The 14,903-nt window shown below is 47.3% G+C and overlaps 1 protein-coding gene across 2 annotated transcripts; it reads left to right on the top strand.

Moving 5' to 3' along the window:
• Window positions 1–1,316: 1,316 nt before the first annotated feature.
• On the top strand, window positions 1,317–14,414 carry PIGA (phosphatidylinositol glycan anchor biosynthesis class A). Of its 2 annotated transcripts, none has more exons than XM_075538945.1 (6): window positions 1,317–1,406; window positions 2,919–3,697; window positions 6,603–6,735; window positions 7,179–7,311; window positions 7,493–7,699; window positions 12,738–14,414. In XM_075538945.1, the coding sequence occupies exons 2-6, from the start codon at window positions 2,980–2,982 to the stop codon at window positions 13,005–13,007; spliced, it is 1,461 nt and encodes a 486-aa protein (XP_075395060.1). In that variant the 5' UTR covers window positions 1,317–1,406; window positions 2,919–2,979; the 3' UTR covers window positions 13,008–14,414. The 2 variants fall into 2 exon arrangements, with proteins under 2 accessions (XP_075395060.1, XP_075395059.1); XM_075538944.1 differs by lacking the exon at window positions 1,317–1,406 and adding an exon at window positions 1,568–1,675.
• The last annotated feature ends 489 nt before the right edge of the window (window positions 14,415–14,903 follow it).

Here is a 14,903-nt window from a genome sequence, read left to right as displayed (position 1 = left end):
TAGGAGTTGTGGGGGGAGGGGGTTGGGAGGAGAGCTGACATATAACAAGTAAACAGTTCTGTCCATTTTCAGAAAAAAAGCCTCCATGTGTGATTCAAAACAGACAGACACAGTCAATAAGGAAGTTGGTGTCCAACAGCCAGGGAGAACACTGGATAAACGGTGTACCCGCAGTATTGCCAAAGTCCCATCCAAATACAAAAGAAGTGTTTCATTTGGTCTGGAGGCTTGAGAACCAAATCCCAACCAAACTCAGTATCGACACCCACAGGGTAGACCTGCCCCTGAAGGCTCTGAGACTCTTGATAGAGTTTCAGGAATACAAAGCCTCCTCTTTCTCCTGAGGAACAGCAGGTGGTTTTGAACTGCTTACCTTGCAGCCCAGTTCATAATCACTATGCCATCAGGGCTCCAGAGGCTTGAGGAAGACCTCAGTATAAGGATCCCAGGCCTTTGAGGACGAATGGGTTTATGCTAGGCTTTAAGGGATGGTGTGGATGGTGGTGGGGACGGTGGCAGCGTGACAGGCCCAGGGAACGACGAGGAGCAGCAGTGAGGCGTGGAGGCTACTTCTACGGATTCTTTAGCCTCCCGAATTTGCATTTTTAGGGTGTTGGCGTTGGTATTTCAGATTAGAGATTAAATTTCTACCCGCCCCCACCACCCTCGGTGTAGGGTTACTAAATAAAATACAAAATTCCGAATTCTAGATAAACAAAAAATCATGTTAACACTATGCATTGTGTAGTAATTGGGACATAATTAAGTGCTTTGTGACTCAAAAAAACTACCTACTCCTACCACAGCGACTTTGTATGGCACGTGGGTTTCTTTAAATTTTTTACAGGAGTGGACAGTCTCATTTTTTCTTTGGTGGCGCGGCTGATGGGTTTGAATCGCAGACTTTGTGGTTAGCAGCTCCGGGGAAAAGTGTCAGATTGCTTTATTTGCTTAAAGAATTATCTGTGTATTTTTTAAATTTCCTATCTCTGACAACCCTACTAAAGTGGTAAAAGCCAGTATGATTGGGCTGTGGCACAGATGAACTGCCAACAAAACACCACCATCCCGCTGGCTTTCCGTAGTTTTTCCACGCAACAAACTCTCCAGCCGGAAGCAAGCCTTGAGAACGCAGGCTTCCAGAAAAAAAAAAAAAAAGGAACTGTAACTAGGCAACCTAACAGCTAACACTTCGCAAGGAGCACTGGAGTCAGACTTTGGGCGCGGTGCATCATGGGAATGGTAGTTCTCTATGTGCGGATCCGCCTCGCAATAAAGGGCACGAGACTACAACTTCCGGCAGCGCTAGAGGGCCGCTGAGAGGCAGGTAGGGACTGGTAATTTAACCGCGTGGAAGGAATTTCTGGCGGGCGGTCTCCGAGAGAGAACTGGGCCATTCCCTTCAGGTTAGAGACGTTTTAAGAGTTCATATGTAAGGTTAAACTGCGCAGTGCTGCTGCTTCCAATCCGAAGAAAACCGGGCTTCCGGTGCGTGGCGGAGCCCCTCGCTGGCGCCGTGTCGCGAGGCTACTTAGTGATTGGCTGGGGCGGGGCCCGGCTGCAGCCGCGGGAGGTCCGGACGTGGGCGGCCGTGGGGTTTACGGGTAAGGGCGCGCCTGGCGGTTTGAAGCCTCGGGACGTGAGGCTCGGAAGTTGCCTTGGAGGGTCTCCGGAGGTGAGTAGGGTGGAGGGGTCCTAGGGATCGGCGGCCCTGGAGCCGGCTCTTGGGAAGACTAACCGCCAGCCGGCCTGCCGCTTCCCTTTGGGCCTGGCCCGGCGGGTCGCCGCGGCCTGGGACCCCTCAGTGAGTGATGAGCGGCTTGTGCAGTCCTCCTGACTCGGACCCTGCCGGGCCTTCCCTCGCCTCCGGGAGCCCAGGAAGGAGCTCGATGGCTTCGGTCGGGTTTTTGAGTGGCTGGTGGAGACCATCAGTCTCTTTCCGCCACCGAGTTGTCAGGGGTGATGAGGCCCAAGTCCTCCCGGAAGGTTGTCCAGAACAGTTGTGATGATTTCGTGGGGGCTCACTCTTGTTATTGCGACCCCGGCGTGTGTAGTTGACCAGAACTGGAAGTTCATCTTTGGATGACAAGCCTCAGAAAGATTTAGTTGGCCGCTTGGAAGTGCAAGCTTGAAGAATTTGAACGTGGCACCATTCAGGGTGTTCATCCTGGCTGAAAATGAGTAAACCTGGTTCAGCCACGATGGTTTCTGTGGCCGTATGTATTTGGTGTTTGGGGGTGCGTGTGGGAGGGAGGTGTTAACTGGAATACTTACAACTGCGACTGCACGATTAGTGCATTTTCAGGGTCTGCTGGCACTAGGAAAATCGGTGACAGGCTGGCTTTTCCATTGTATGGAAGTTTCGGAGCTGTGGGGATCTCAATTGCTGAGTCGAGGGCTGGTTTTGCATCTGTTCGATTAGGATAGTAAGTCTGAGGGTCTTGCAGATGCTGCAGTAAGATATGGACACTGCTTAGTCCATGGTGTGTGCTTGATATGTAGGGATCGTTCAATAAAAATCAGAGTGGTGTGTGTGTGTGTGCTTATTTGAGTGACCTAATTTGTCAGCGTGACACACGATGCAATGCATAGGGGGTTTAATGGTATGAATCACGCGTAGCAGTATTTTTAGAGCTTTAGACCTGGGATATTGTGGCACCTAATTCTGTTGCCTGGCACATGGCAAGTGCTCACAAATTGATTGTCGTCTCTGGTGAATTCATTACACGAGGGGGCTCCCTGAAGTTTTGTGGGGAAAATTCCACTGCCTTCTCATGCCATTTCTTCCCCAACATTTTTAAGGACTCCTTGTGCACTGTGATTGGTTTCCAGGGGAAATGCCCACCCATTTCTATCCAGATGTTGGCGTTGGACTGCATTTTGTCCCTGAGCTCAGATCTTGCACTGTTCTCTTGCAGGTAGCAAACGGCATACATCTGGATGGGGCTGCTGGGAGACTGATGCCTCACCCTTCCCAGAATGGCCTGTAGAACAGAAGCTGAGCCCAGCCTGCCTCCGCCAGATGCACTGGCCTGCACTAGCACTGAGCAGTGTCCCACCCCTCAAACTCGAAGACATTCCGTCTGCATGGTGTCTGACTTTTTCTACCCCAACATGGGAGGTGTGGAAAGTCACATTTACCAGCTCTCTCAGTGCCTGATCGAACGAGGGCACAAGGTCATAATCGCCACCCATGCTTATGGAAATCGGAAAGGTGTCCGTTACCTCACCAATGGCCTCAAAGTCTATTACTTGCCTCTGAAAGTCATGTACAACCAGTCGACAGCCACGACCCTCTTCCACAGTCTGCCACTGCTCAGGTACATATTTGTTCGGGAGAGGGTCAATATAATCCATGCTCACAGCTCATTTTCTGCCATGGCCCATGACGCCCTTTTCCACGGCAAAACCATGGGGCTCCAGACAGTCTTCACGGACCATTCCCTATTTGGATTTGCTGATGTCAGCTCGGTGCTAACCAATAAGCTTCTGACCGTGTCTCTCTGCGACACAAACCACATCATCTGTGTCTCCTACACAAGCAAGGAGAACACCGTACTCAGAGCAGCGCTGAACCCAGAGATCGTGTCTGTCATTCCGAATGCCGTAGATCCTACCGATTTTACTCCCGACCCGTGTCAAAGGCAAAAAAACATGGTGACGATCGTGGTCATCAGCAGGCTTGTTTACAGAAAAGGTAAGGAATGCTGTAATAGTCCCAATTGTGCCTTTTTGTCTTGTTTTCCTGGAGAAGGTGGTTGAATCTCTGTGTATCATGATGGATTGGCTTTTTGTCCCCTGGTATCCTGTGTTCTGTTGCCTGAAATACAGCAGAAAAAGGCCTGCTGCTGTTCTCTAGATCCTAGGAGAGGTTTGGGGAGCAGGGCTAAATGCTGCTGTCCTCCAACCTAGGGTGTTGGCATAGTTGATGAGAAAAAGGAAGAAGAACCACCCCAGGCTGCACGATTAATTTCATATCATTGATGTTTATTAATACTGACAGAGTAGATGGTTTTCAAAGTGAAAAGCGCCCAGTGCATGGTGGGAGAGGCACAGGGAAACACCTTTGCTTTCTTGTGGCAAAGGAAACACATTTGCATCACAGACCTTTTGAAAAGCAAACCCTCTGTAAGTCCTATTGCAAGATGCCCCTAAGGGATAACTGACCTAGTGCTTTCCTGTTTCTCTCTTGTGGATACAGATCCACCCCCACCCCCATCCCCACCCCACCCCCCATGGGCTCAGCCAACACCTTCCAGTCCTAACTAGCTTACTTGCTTGCTTCCTTGAGTCCTGCGCTGAGTGCATGTGAGTAGCATGTTGTGGGGAGTAAGTGAGGGAAAGGGGAGTAAGGGGACTAAGACAAGTTCCAGGACGCCTCTTAGTCTCCGCTTTCTCATTTGTGTCCTTTGGGCAATGGTGGGTATCTTGGGAGGAGGGTTCAGTGGTGGTCCCTGTCCTAAGCCCAGTGCCTACTAGGGAGCTTCAAAACTGCCATCCGCCTTCACTCCATTGTCCCTGGCCTCTTTGAAGCCCCTCATCCAAGGTAAGCATGGGCTCTCAGTAAAGCAGAGGCTCTCAAGCTTCTGCTGGGCCCAGACTGAGAAGTAGGATATGGGGGGGGCTCATTTATGACAAGTCCCAAATCTGATTACTGAAAATGTGCATGGCCTTCTGGAGTTCAGGTTTGAAAGCCAGTCTAATAATAAAACAAGATCCAAGTATGGAATTGTTTACAAAAGACACGTGTCTATGTATATGTGTATGAGTGTAGATCCCTGGGGGCGCTGTGGGTTAGGCACTGGGCTGCGAACCATGAGGTTGGTGGTTGAAACCCACCAGCTGCCACACAGGAAAAAGATGAGGCTGGCTGCTCCCGCCAAGATTGATAGCCTGGGGAACCCTGTGTAAGTCGGAACTGTCTGGTGGTGGGATTGGGTTTATAGAGTCATTAGCCAGTTTAACCCAGGGCCTTATTGGCAGGCCTGGCCTCACCTTCTGGTCTCAGGGAGGCCCCAGGCACAGTGTACTGTCAGCTCATTTGTGCTCTTGTCAAAAATCACTTGCACACTTACCTTCAAAAAGCAACTTCACAATCGCCATTGGGGCTTTACAGTGAAGTAAGAACCTAAAGGCAAAGGAGACAAGGAGCCTCTGGGTCTTTATCGGCAGGTGGATGTTGAAAGGCCTTCAGCCCCCTTCTGGCTTAACTAAAAAAGCTCGTCGGTGCATTTGATAACTGAGCGAAGTGTTTTTGGTTTCTTTTGAAAGAGCGAATGTTTTAAGGAGAGTTCTAGGTTCCGAAAAGTGACTCTGAATGTATTGCTGATAAATGCAATCATAGTTGGAAACTACTGGCAGAGTTGCCTTAGAGACTCTGAATCACTTGAATAAAAATGATCATGTTATGTGTCTCCCTATAAAATGTTTTCCATTATCTATTTTATTATTGATAGGCTTATATTTAGGAAGATTGAGAGAATGCAATTTGTGTGTGTGTATTCTTAAAAAACGAGTTTAGTGTAGCTCTGAGTGAATCATTTTATGTGTATTTTTGAATGTGTACAATTTATGATTTTTCTTCGAAGTGAATTCCTAAATAGTGCCACTGTTACTGTCTCGGGACGGCTGCTAACGTTTTCGTACCAGAGTGCGATTTATCACCTGAGGTTGTACTTCCTTATTATAGGAAAGGTCTTTTTTTCCCCAAAGGAAGCAAGAGGCATCCTTTCGTCCTCTGCATAGTGAGGGTGTGACGTCTGAGCTCCCGCCACGTGCCCTCATTTACTGGCTCATGCTGGGAAGTGGATTGGGATGGGTCACTCTTGGCTTTGGCCAGTATGCCAGGTTTCACTGCACGTGAAACCAACTAGAGGGGAATGACAAGGAAGCAGACCCTTAAGGACGGCGACCGGTACAGTGGCTGCAACAATGACCTGCAGCCTAGCAGCAGTCGAGAGGATGGCACCGAGCCAGGCACTATTTGATTCCAGCACTCCTGCGGTGGCTGTGAGTCAGAACTCAAAAGAGGCAAGGGTTAAACTTTGTTGCTTAACCTTTGGATCTGGCAGAAAGTGGAGTTATAGACTGATAAAATTTTATTGCTGAAAGAGACCTTGACTTTTCAGAGATCCTGTTTTAAAAGAAGGAAAAAAAAGAGATCCTGTTTTATAGGTCCAGAAGCAACTTTCCCTTGATCTGAGATGTCACTGGTAGGAAAGCGGGGACAGGTGTTTGATCCCCAGTCAGTTCTGCTGCTCGGGAGCAAAGTTTAGCTCGAGCTTTGGCCACCTCGGCTACCAGCTGTGGAAGCAAACCAAGTAACCAACTGACAGTGAGTATGCGGAGGTGAAACCACCACCGGATAGCAGGTGTGTGCTAGGGACAGTGGCTGCCTGCGTGCTGCTCATCCCGAGTTGCTCCTCGGGCGGGTCCTGTAGCAGTGGGTAATGGATCCATAGCCTTAGTGTCTCACTTTGAAGAGAACATAGAGCTACTGCTTTTCCAAGTGAATGACTCCATGTTATTCTAATGCGCCCCCCTGCATTTTTTTTCAGCATTTAAATGAGTTTCTTTAACTCCGCTTTATTTTCTATTCCCAGGGACTGACTTGCTTTGCGGCATAATCCCTGAGCTCTGTCTGAAATACCCAGATTTGAACTTCATAATCGGAGGAGAAGGACCAAAGAGAATCATTTTGGAAGAAGTACGGGAAAAGTACCAGCTGCATGACAGGTATGGTGGGGCCCCTTTTGTCTTGTGCAGAGGAAACCTCGCTCGGCTGGGTTCGATTTGCGCTCTGCACCCGGAGCGGAAAAGCTCGAGAAAGGTAACGCTAGGTCTATTCCTTGTTGGTGTGTAGGACACATGCAAATGAGGGCCAAGTGGACTAGTCAGTATTACCAGATTTCAACTCTTCCAAGACGAGTTTGCTTTTTGTGAAAATAGATGTTTGCTGTGCCACCAACGTTCACAATGGGTTCCCCAGAGGTGTTTGAGCCGAACGGCGTGACAGGGCAGAGGGTTTGGGGGTACCAGCCTTTGGTGGTACTCATGTTTTCAGCTGGCAAGCATCTTGGGAGAATCCTGACCAGCCGACTTGCCTTCTAAGTTATACTTCCTTTGCAGCATGCTATCTCACCCCGCTTCTTCATCCCCCTCCCCCTTTCACACATCAGGGTGCATCTCTTGGGAGCTTTAGAACACAAGGATGTTCGTGACATCTTGGTTCAAGGACATATTTTTCTTAATACCTCCCTGACCGAAGCGTTCTGCATGGCGATCGTGGAAGCAGCCAGTTGTGGTTTACAGGTGAGCTGGGTTGAGGGTTTCCATCCTTAGTGGTTCCTGTATTCATGCTGGCGAGGCAGAACCACCTGCATTCCGTCGTCATTCTCTAAGTTGCCTTTGCTGCTTTTCATGAGATAGGAACTATAGTTGATTACCTATCTGTGTCTCTTTGATTTGTTATTGTGCTGGTTCTCTTTTGAAGGTTGTAAGTACCCGGGTTGGTGGAATTCCGGAGGTACTGCCAGAAAGTCTCATTATTTTATGTGAGCCTTCCGTAAAATCCTTATGTCAAGGACTGGAAAAGGCCGTTTCCCAACTGAAGTCGGGAGAACTGCCCACCCCAGAGAAGATCCATAGCATCGTCAAGACTTTCTACACCTGGAGGAATGTTGCGGAGAGAACCGAAAAAGTACGTCACATCCTTCCTAACAGGAAAGGCCTTTTAGCGTTTAGTCTGGCTGCCTCCTCGGTGTCACGTGTACACGATGCTTTTTCATTCCCGTAGACTTAACCACGTGTGTCCTAATGCTTACGCTTAGGAGATTGATTTCACATGGATTTTGTATTACTTTTGGTGGATAAGGGGTTAAGCAAACTTCGAACCTGTTCGGTCATGGGCCAGGATGAAAGCGGGAATGGGAATGGATGAGTCAGTACCCTGCTTGAAATGTAATCTCCCGCTTAGAAAACAAAGGGCAGTGTATACGCTGCATGGCAGCCAGATCTCTTGACAGGCAGAGGTGGAAAGAGCGGTGCCCAGCTCAAAGATGGTGGCCGCCTGCATGGTCTTGCATGTGTATCACTCTCCATAGTCCTGGCAATATTAATCCAGTGTCTTTCTTTGTGTGTGTGTGTGTGTGTTTTATTTTAAAAATCATTTTATTGGGGCTCATACAACTCTTCTCACAATCCATCTATGTATCAGTTATGTAAAGCACATTTGTACATTCATTGCCCTCATCATTCTCAAAACATTTGCTCTCCACCTAAGCCCCTGGCATCAGCTCCTCATTTTATCCTCTCCCTCCCTGCTCCCCCCTCCCTCATGAACCCTTGATAATTTATAAATTACTATTTGGTCATATTTTTCCCTGTCCGACGTCTCCCTTCACCCACTTCTCTGTTGTCTGTCCCCCAGGGAGGAGGTCACATGTAGATCCTTGTAATCGGTGCCCCCTTTCCAACCCACCTTCCCTATGCCCTCCCAGTTTCACCACTGGATTCCGTGTTTCCAGTTCCCATCTGTACCAGTGTACATCCGCTGGTCTAGCCAGACTTTCATCAGGCTCTGAGAGGTCTCCCTATGGCCTCTTCTGAGTTTCTCAGTCTAGGGCTACCACCCATAGTTTTTCCCATTCTAATTTTTGGTCAGGTGCACCCACATTTTGAAAATCCAGATTTTTTATGATTCTGTGCCATGACTGAACTATTTTCAGACTGGTTTGAAGCCCTGGCATGACATTTCTAGTCAAGCCATTGCATTCAGAATGTGAAAATAGAAGTAACACTATTGCTGTTAAGGGCCATCAAGTTTGCTTTGACTCACACGTGCCAGCATAGAACTGCCTGTAAGGATTTCTAGGCATCTTTATGGAAGTAGACCACCAGGTCTTTCTCTCGTGAAGCTCCCAGGAAGGTTTTAATGGGCAACCTTTCAGAGAGTTTAACCACTGTACCACCAGCCCAAACTCTGTATGGCATGAAGGCACTAGTTAGCATGGTTTTTCTAGAAGTCCCAGAAATCAGAGCTAACACTAGTATTGAAACTCTTTCCTTGACCGACTCTTGGACCCATCCTTGAGTCTGTTTATAATTCAAATGCACATGGGTTGTTCAGAAAATACTTGCGTTTGCTTTCAGCCCAAGTGTGGCAACTCTGTAAATTGGAAGTAATTCATTCTGGCTGCCACTTCCTAAAACACCTATGTTAATAGTGCTAGCTAGTTGTAATTTCCTGTAGGCTGAATGTGACCATCAAAAGGTAGAATTCAAACAGAACAGGGTGACGATTGTAGACATCACCAGGAAGCAGAGGCAGCAGCAGTGACTTTCCCAAAGGACATGTGCAGCAAATGTGAAGGCCAGGCGAGTACAGTGGAGGCTGGGGTACCCTGTTGAGTTGGTGATGCCACTTCTGCCCTTGGTGGAAGTACCCCTCTTTACTGTGTCTGCTTCACCTCTCTTATCTCCATGGAACGGGCTGATGGGAATCACCCCTGCTTCTGCTTGGGCCTGTGACCCTGAAAGATAGCAGTAGGGAGCACTGGTGCCTGTCGCCTTTCAGCCGGAAGCAGTAAGCCCAAAGGAGCCAAGGGCAGAGACTAGCTCTTTCCTCACAGGCTTTCCTGTTTGGTGAGAGTGCGAATTTCCAGTGCCCGAGATGAAGCCAAATTAGGATCCAAGTGCAGAGACTCTGATCTCTAAAACACTGCATGTCATACTTCCTTCCCCCACACCCCCACTCACTTAAGTATGGCTTAAAAAATTACCAGTCACTCATTTTTGAAGGGAATCCTTTGAGGTCCTCTCCCTTCTCAGCCTTCCTGTGGTGCCGGCATTTCGTCCAGAGTGCCTGTCAGCGTGCATCCCAGTGACATGCCCCCTGCCGCCCGCCCCGCCCTTTCTGAGTCCAACATGGGCCTTTGGGAGCAGAGCTGGCATTTTGGTTAGACAGGTTTTTTTGGTGATAGTCATCTTAATCTCCACCCTGCTGACAAGCCCCGGCTTACTCAGTTGAGTCCTGGCTTTGACAGACAGCCTGTAAACCTCGGAAGGGCGCACCAATGGCCAGACGATAGCTTCGGAGGGAAGAGTCACTTTCAGGGTGACAGTGGACAGCATATATTAAAGGGACTCAGTAGGATTTGGTTTTTGAACCACAGGTGTTGTTTTAGTTGTGATGCTTTAAACATCTCTATTTATCAAATGCTTTTATTGTGATTTCCTAGCGTACATTTAGAATTTGGTAAACCCTTATGTCTAATGATTTCTCACCCTACCCTTGTCTTCCAAGGAGCATTGTTGATGTACTGGGTTACGTTTTGGCTTCCCAACCACAAGGTCAACAGTTTGAAACCACCAGGCACTGAGCAGGAGAAAAATGAGGCTTTTTACCCCTGTAAAGAACTATGGTCAGAGAAACCCACAGGGGCAATTTCTTTCTGTCCCATAGTGTTGGTTTGAGTTGGAATCAACTAGATAGCAATGAATTTTGTTTTTTTAATTTTATTATTAATTGGGATTTAATACATATATCATTCTCTTTTAATCTTTTCAAACAATTTTAATTCCTTTAAATTAAATCATTTTATTGGGGACTTGTACAGCTCTTATCACCATCCACACATACATCCATTGTGTCAAGCACATTTGTACATTTGTTTCCCTCATTATCAAAAAACATTTGCTTTCTACCTGAGCCCCTGGTATTTGCTCCTCATTTTCCCCCTCCCTCCCCACTGCCCCCTCCCCCATGAACCCTTGATAATTTATAAATTATTATTTTTTTTTCATATCTTACACCGTCTGACATCTCCTTTCACCTACTTCTCCGCTGTCCTTTCCCCAGGGAGGTTGTTATATGTAGATCCTTGTAATCTATTCCCCCTTTCTCCTTCACTTTCCCTCCACCCTCCCACTATCGCCACTCTCACCTTTGGTCCTGAGGGGTTCATCTGTTCTGGATTCCCTGTGTTTCCAGTTCCTATCTGTACCAGTGTACATCTTCCGGTCCAGCTGGATTTGTAAGGTATAATTAGGATCATGATATTGGGGGGAGGAAGCATTCAAGAACTAGAGGAAAATTGCATGTTTCATCATTGCTACACTGCATCCTGAGTGGCTTGTCCCCTCCATGCGACCCTTCTTCAAGGGAATGTCCAGTTGCCCACAGATGGACCCTGGGTCCTCACTCTGCACTCCCCGCATTCACAATGATCTTTTTGGTCTTTGATGCCTGCTGATACCTGAACCCTTCAATGCCTCGTGATCTCACAGACTGGTGTGCTTCTTCCAATTCATATATCATTCTATAGGTCAGTCGTACCAAGTAGAAGTGTACAATTGTTTCCACAGTCAGTTTTCTAACCTTATCTTCATAGTAGTGTGTTGTCCTTTCATAGTTTACTATCAGAAATTAAGGACCCTAGAAAGGCAGGCTTCCATTGGGTTACTTTGTAGCTGGCGTTTTCAAACTCAGCCTGTCCCACACAGGGCATTTTGACCCTTTGCACTTTGATCCTCTCCCTTGTAGTTGACTGTACCATTTAGAAAAGGGGTCAAGAAATTCAATTGGAGCTCATGCTAAAAAATCACTTTTCGGTGACAGCTTGCCAGTCTCAGCAGACTATTCAGTCAAATTCCAGGCGGCCTCTTGATAGAAGAGCAAGATGGAAATGTTTTGTCCCAGTCCAAAGCCACTGGTCTTTAGAATTTGCACTTCGGGTTGGAACCTTGAGTTGAAAAGGGGCTGGTTTACAGGCTGGCTGCCTGAGCATGAGCACAAATAATGGCCGACTTCACATGAAGAACATGAAGGTGCAACTACAAAACTTGAGTACCCACATGTTAGGTATAATAGTTTTACATAATTAGGTTGTGAAAGGTTTTTTTTTATCTTTACTAGTTTACAGTGCCGGTGTGTGCCCCCCACCATCTACAAATATTTACTGTCTCCCTCCTCTTCCATTTGGTTGGCAAGCCTCGGAGGTTCACGAGTTGTTTGGTCTCATGTGGCTGTTTAAAGGAAGAGTCCAGTTTGCCTAGCAGTGCACTAGAGTCTAACTCTCTCAAGGGTGTGTGTGTGTGTGTGTGTGTGTGTGTGTGTGTGTGTGTGTGTTGATGTGCCAGATGCCAGAAAAGGCTGTGGAATCAAGGAGCCCTGGAAGGTCAACCTGGCTTCAGGGAGGTTGGTTCATGCTGCCACCAAGGTAGTAGTCCAAAAAATTGCCTGGCCTTCTCAAGACAGGACATTTGAATTGTCATTAGTGCCATTGAATTGATTCCAACGTGTAGCAACCTCAGCAGACAGAGTCATACTGCCCTAGGCATCTCCTGGGCTGCAACCTTACCAGGAACAGATTGCCAGGTCTGGCATCTGCGGAGCGGCTGGTCAGTTCACAGCTGAGCACTTAACCACTGTGCCACCGGGCCCAGGGCTCTTTAGAATCCTACAAGTCACTTAAAATCCACGGTGATTCCCTAAAGGAGCGGAACCAGGACTGAGTGCCTTTGTATATGGCGCAGTGTTCAGCCCAGAGTTGGGCCTAGAATAAGGGTTCTCTGGATTGTAATTAATGTCACTCATATAATTAATGGAAAACAAAGAGCAGCAACAAAATGCAAAACATTTGGGTCTGTACTCGTGCTTAAAGGATGCTGGTGAGGGGACATGGGGCAAGGGCCAGCAATGGGTCAGCATGCTGATGCCCTGTCCTCTCTCCCCGCAGGTGTACGACCGGGTGACCGGCGAAGCTGTGTTAACCATAGACCAAAGACTGGATCGACTCATGTCTCACTGTGGCTCAGTAACCGGCTGTATTTTTGCCTTGCTGGCGGTCTTCAACATCCTCTTCCTCGTTTTTCTGCGGTGGATCACCCCAGATTCCCTCATTGATGTCGCAGTAGATGCCTCGGGGCCCCTGAGTTCCTGGCCTCTTCTCCAGTGTTCTTCCAGTGATAAAACGGACCCAGATAACAGCGAGGATTCTGAAACCTGATAGAAGGAGGCCGGGCAGTACCTTTTGGAAGATGGGCGATAGTTTTATGGAGACTATTGCAAATAAGTTTAGTTGTTGTTAAAGTTAATTTAGTAAGTTATGCTACCTCTTTTTTTCATTCAGCGTTTTATTTTGAGGAGAGGGAAAACGTATGCAAACCCTGATTGTGGAAACTCCGTGCACTTGTTTCAGATGTGAGAGAACATTGCTGTCGCTCAGGTATGCAGCTTCTCAGACCACTGAAACCCCCCCCGAGAGCTGAGAGGTTTGCGCATTCTGTTTGGGGAACTTTGGGTGCTGAAGGGCCAAACGTTTTCTGGGTCTCTTTTGGCCCGCTTTTAATGTTAGACCATTCATTAGAGATTCACCAAATGTTTACAAGTTTTCTTTAGGGAAATACAAGTCTCTGAGCTAATATAAGTCCCGTTCTTAAGTCTTTACTGGGGGTACTCAATCACCATCTCATACAGCCAGCAGGTTTCTCTCATGAGATGGTCCGTTCATTATCCGCATCTTTGGAGCGCCTGCTCTGTTAGATTGTTAAGCTGGATATTGCTGCTGGTTAAGGACCCAAGGGGCAGTCAGCCCCTCTTTGCTTGGTACTCAAATGGCTGACGTCATGGCAGCAACCCTTGCCATGCTCTGGTGTCAATAGCCACCGTGCCCCCTGTGGCTGGCCCTGTCTGAGCACTTTGTTGATCCTACTGTACAGGTTTGCCTAGGGAGAAGCCTTTGTCTTTAGCTTTCGTTAGGAGATTTTTTATGTTGGAGACACTAAGGACCGCTATCACTGTTGAGGATCGGGCAGAGAAACTCCACACCTTTCAGTGCATGAGTTCGTCTTCTGTAACTGCCTTCTTGCATTCTGAGCAGAATGTGCAAGATGTGCCATCCCCGAGTCAGCTGCTACCCCCGCACCTTGGCGCTAAGTCGCTCTCCCCTTCACTTGTGGCCTCGCTGATGTTGCTAAGTATTGTTGTGTCTAAAGTCTCACCCAGAATTACCTGTTGATCTCACCCTGCGTTGACCGTTGTAGAACATAGTTTCTCCCTGCGGGTGATCATTGTTATTTATGCAGTGACGGTTGCCCAGAGCCATGGGTTTTTGAACCCTACGTTTGTTAGCCACACGGTCTGTGTGACTCATTCTTGGAGTGCTTTTCGATTCTATTTTGTTGCTATTACGACTGGAAGGATGAAGCAATTGTGGGTGGATGAGGTGAATTCTGTCAGTATTGTGAGTTTCTTAATGTTAGCATTCCCAAAACTTCTTGAAAGTATCCTTAACATGACTGTGAACAGTTGCCACTGAAAAAAAGAAAATGTATTTTGTGGGTATACAAACAACTTGTAGAATCTAGAAATTAGAGTGTTGTTTTGAGAAAAGAAACAAAACACTGGGAAAATCCTCACCATTGACCCTCCCTAGGATGGTCTTGGGAGAAGAGGAATTATATAACTGAAATGTGACAGTGCCAATATGGGTGAGAAACCCCAACGCCCGGGTTCCCGCTGTTCTACAGTTGTTAAAGGCATACAACTTCACTTTGTTTCGGGGTTCCCCTCTAAAATTTTCATGCGTATTTGGTGTGTACCTCACTTGAGACAAGATTTAAGGGTTTTTTTGCCTATAAAATGTGTTATTTGCAAATGAAAAGGATTTTCCTTGGTAAAAACAAACAGAAAGTAAAATTTGTTGGGCTTCTAGAGATCATCAGTTTGAAGCTTCCTGGATACCTTAACTTGTAATGCAGCGGTGCACCAGTCAGTATGTGAAACCATCTGTGTGCTACTTCTATTTTAATATTATCCACGATTGCTCCATGTCCAAAAATAAAGGCCCAAATGGCATTTTGACAATTTTCTGAGTATGTCTTGTTTTATAAGTGGAATAATA

This window comes from Tenrec ecaudatus, chromosome X (genome assembly GCF_050624435.1).
Source record: "Tenrec ecaudatus isolate mTenEca1 chromosome X, mTenEca1.hap1, whole genome shotgun sequence".
Taxonomy (NCBI): Eukaryota; Metazoa; Chordata; class Mammalia; order Afrosoricida; family Tenrecidae; genus Tenrec; species Tenrec ecaudatus.
This window is presented reverse-complemented; position numbering and strand designations above follow the sequence as displayed.

Excerpts from the sequence above, each read along its gene's own strand:
- PIGA (XM_075538945.1), top strand. The coding sequence starts at position 2,980 with ATGGCCTGTAGAACAGAAGCTGAGCCCAGCCTGCCTCCGCCAGATGCA. Across the intron at positions 6,736-7,178 it reads AAGTACCAGCTGCATGACAG|GGTGCATCTCTTGGGAGCTT; the intron begins GTATGGTGGGGC and ends TTCACACATCAG. Across the intron at positions 7,700-12,737 it reads TTGCGGAGAGAACCGAAAAA|GTGTACGACCGGGTGACCGG; the intron begins GTACGTCACATC and ends CTCTCCCCGCAG.